The following is a 2,815-nucleotide window of genomic DNA, read 5'->3' as shown; positions in this document are numbered from 1 at the left end:
TATATATATATATATATATATATATATATATATATATATATATATATCTTCTAATTAATTAATTAAATTTTTATACATCTAATTTAATTTTTTGTCTTATATATATTTATGATTTTTGAAGAAATCTTTTATTTATGCTACAGTACTTTTTAATAAAAAAAATACATAAAAATACAGTTATAAAATAGGTGTAAAATTATTGTAAAAAAATATTTAGATAACCTAAACAAAATACGATATTTTTATCATTACGATATTTTTATAATCAGTATATTTTTTCAGAAAAGATTTTATATGAAATTAAATGTAAATAAAATTAAAATTATAAGAGTAATTTTAATATTAATAAACTATATTTCAATTTTTATTTAGCATTGTTTATCATTTGATTTAGATACATCTACATTGTTTGTTATTTCCATTATAAGTCTATCTAAATAATTAGAATCTAATTTGTATGTTGTCAGAATCATAGACGTGTACATTGAAGCTTGCTTAGATCGGAGCAACAATTGCAATTGTATATCAATCAAGCTCAACCTGGAATTATATTTATTTTTATAAGTATTTTTTAAATCAATTTTATTTAGATTAGACATTGCAATTAAACTTACATTTTAATGATGACGAGTCCCACAAGTGTCCATTCAGCGGTTTTGAAGACAATATTTCTAGCAGATAAATTAAAAGTACTTGTCAAAATCTTGATTAGTGAGTATTTTTCGTTATTATAAGTACATTGTGCCAGTGAAGAAATATTAGCATTGGTTGTTAAAGCGCACATCAAATCTGGCAATCTGTAATTAACAAATACATTAATAACTATAACGATTTAATTTCAGATAATTTCAGATTTAATTTCAAACTTTTTTTAACATTTGATCTCTAATCATCGCTCAAAAATTATTACATTTTATTAAGATTGTCCAAGAAAATTCGGTGACGAAGTGCATTAGGCGTGTAAGCGTCTGTTAATGGTAATATAGGTTCAACATTCATATCTTTACTTTCTGATTCTTCATTACTATCCTCAAATGGTGCAATTTTCATTTGACCTTCGTAAAACGCACGCACCTGTGTACACATATACAATTAGTTGATACATTTTTTTAAATTAAAATTAATATTCGATTGTACCTTTAATTCCATTTTCTTTTCATCCTCTTGGAGCACAGAGAAGTGAGGTAAAGGTTTAAGCTCGTTTTTCTTCAAATCATGTTCTTCCTTTTCATCTTTCATTTGCAACTTGTTTAACTTTTTACACAACTGTTGATACTTATCGTACTGTGTAAATTTTTCTAATAACTGATTTCTTTCATTCTCCTCGCCCATTAGAAGGCAAAGGGTATTTTTTGTAATCCATTCTTTAATACTCTGTTCAACATGAATTGCAACTTTGAGATAAATATTATTTTGTATTTCTGCATTATCAGTTTTTTTCAGTTTGTACCTTTTATTTTTATTAATTCTACTTGTCTCCTCTATTTTTCTATATTCATTACACGTAGATGCAGAAGAAATCACAGTATTACTCTTATACATTTTCAATTGAGATTGTTTCATTTTTTTATCAGTAAGACTGTTATTTACTTCATCTATCTGAAATTCCAATTTCATTTCATTTTCATTATTCTTGTTACTTATTTCGACTGATTGAGGCGTTTGAGGCTGTAATTTTGCACTAATGTCATCTTCATTGTAACTTACTTCATCCAATTGAGGCTGCAATATTTCATTATAAAATATATCTACATTAGTTTTATTTTCTGTATCCCTGTTGTGTTTATGCAAATGTAAAATATTCCCAGATTGGCCAACAATTTCTATTTCTAAATTCTCTAGATTTACATCTACTTGTTGAATATTATTGTTATCATAATTATTTTCACAATTTGTAAATTCGTCAGAATCACAATTTTCACTTTCTCGATTCACTTGCAGTTCCGAGGAACGTGTTTCATAATTAAACGATTTTTGTACATTATTAGTATTTACTGAAGTCTCTTCCAGTTTATCATCTTTCTTGGTTGCTACATTCTTTAATAAATAAGAATTACATATAATTTCTTTCTCAGGACTTGATTCATTACTTGTATCATTTTCTGTTTGCTTGATTAATCCATCAATATCTTCAGTAAATTCTGTAGATTTTCTACTGTCGTCATTATTGTCTATATCTTTATTTTGTGAGAAGTTAATTCCAGCAACGTCGATTTCCTCTCCACACGTAGACGTAGAATTGACAGGTAAAATTTGAAAGACTGGTATATCCTCCTTTTCTCTCAACCAGAGCGGACTCTCAAGCATTTGTTCAAGAAGAAAATTAGCCGCCCCGTAGCACAACGAACTGCAGAAGTTTTTCCGTTTGCTGACATCATACACTTTATTCTTTCGCGTTGATATGTGATACTGTTGTCGGATAATGACAGTTAACTGATTTGAACAGAGAACATATCCACATAATTTTACTATTGCTCTCTCCTCTATCACATCTTCCATATGATTCTTACTTATGAAGCCTAGCTATAAGAGCAATAAAATCATGCTAAATTATTGAGATTCTGTTATTGAATACTCGAACAGCTCAAATACAGAGACATATTTGTATTAGCGTACTTACATTTTGCAGGAGCCAGTCAGAATCCACATGCGATTCCAGAAGCTGCATAACTATCGCAAGAGCTTTCGCATCGCACTGTTTCTTTTTTATTATAGCTAGTTGCATCTGCTCCTTGCTTAAAGAAAAATTCAATCCAAATGAAAAAGGCAATTCATCCATTTCCAATGCGTACAAGAGGACTTACCTCATCTTTTT

The 2,815-nt window shown here is 28.2% G+C and overlaps 1 protein-coding gene across 1 annotated transcript; it reads right to left on the bottom strand.

The window, feature by feature from the left end:
• Positions 1–368: 368 nt before the first annotated feature.
• On the bottom strand, positions 369–2,809 carry LOC105626855 (RNA polymerase II subunit B1 CTD phosphatase Rpap2). Its single transcript, XM_012208147.1, has 6 exons — positions 2,805–2,809; positions 2,621–2,735; positions 1,138–2,523; positions 911–1,074; positions 615–797; positions 369–540 (listed from the first exon to the last, which is right to left on the bottom strand). The coding sequence occupies exons 1-6, from the start codon at positions 2,807–2,809 to the stop codon at positions 369–371; spliced, it is 2,025 nt and encodes a 674-aa protein (XP_012063537.1).
• Positions 2,810–2,815: the final 6 nt, after the last annotated feature.

This window comes from Atta cephalotes, assembly GCF_000143395.1.
Source record: "Atta cephalotes unplaced genomic scaffold scaffold00006, whole genome shotgun sequence".
Taxonomy (NCBI): domain Eukaryota; kingdom Metazoa; phylum Arthropoda; class Insecta; order Hymenoptera; family Formicidae; genus Atta; species Atta cephalotes.
This window is presented reverse-complemented; position numbering and strand designations above follow the sequence as displayed.

What these genes read in the sequence shown, in the direction of transcription:
- LOC105626855 (XM_012208147.1), bottom strand. An exon ending in CTGACTGGCTCCTGCAAAAT is followed by an intron (nt 2,524 to 2,620) that starts GTAAGTACGCTA and finishes TTGCTCTTATAG; the next exon opens with CTAGGCTTCATAAGTAAGAA. An exon ending in GGACTCGTCATCATTAAAAT is followed by an intron (nt 541 to 614) that starts GTAAGTTTAATT and finishes ATATAATTCCAG; the next exon opens with GTTGAGCTTGATTGATATAC.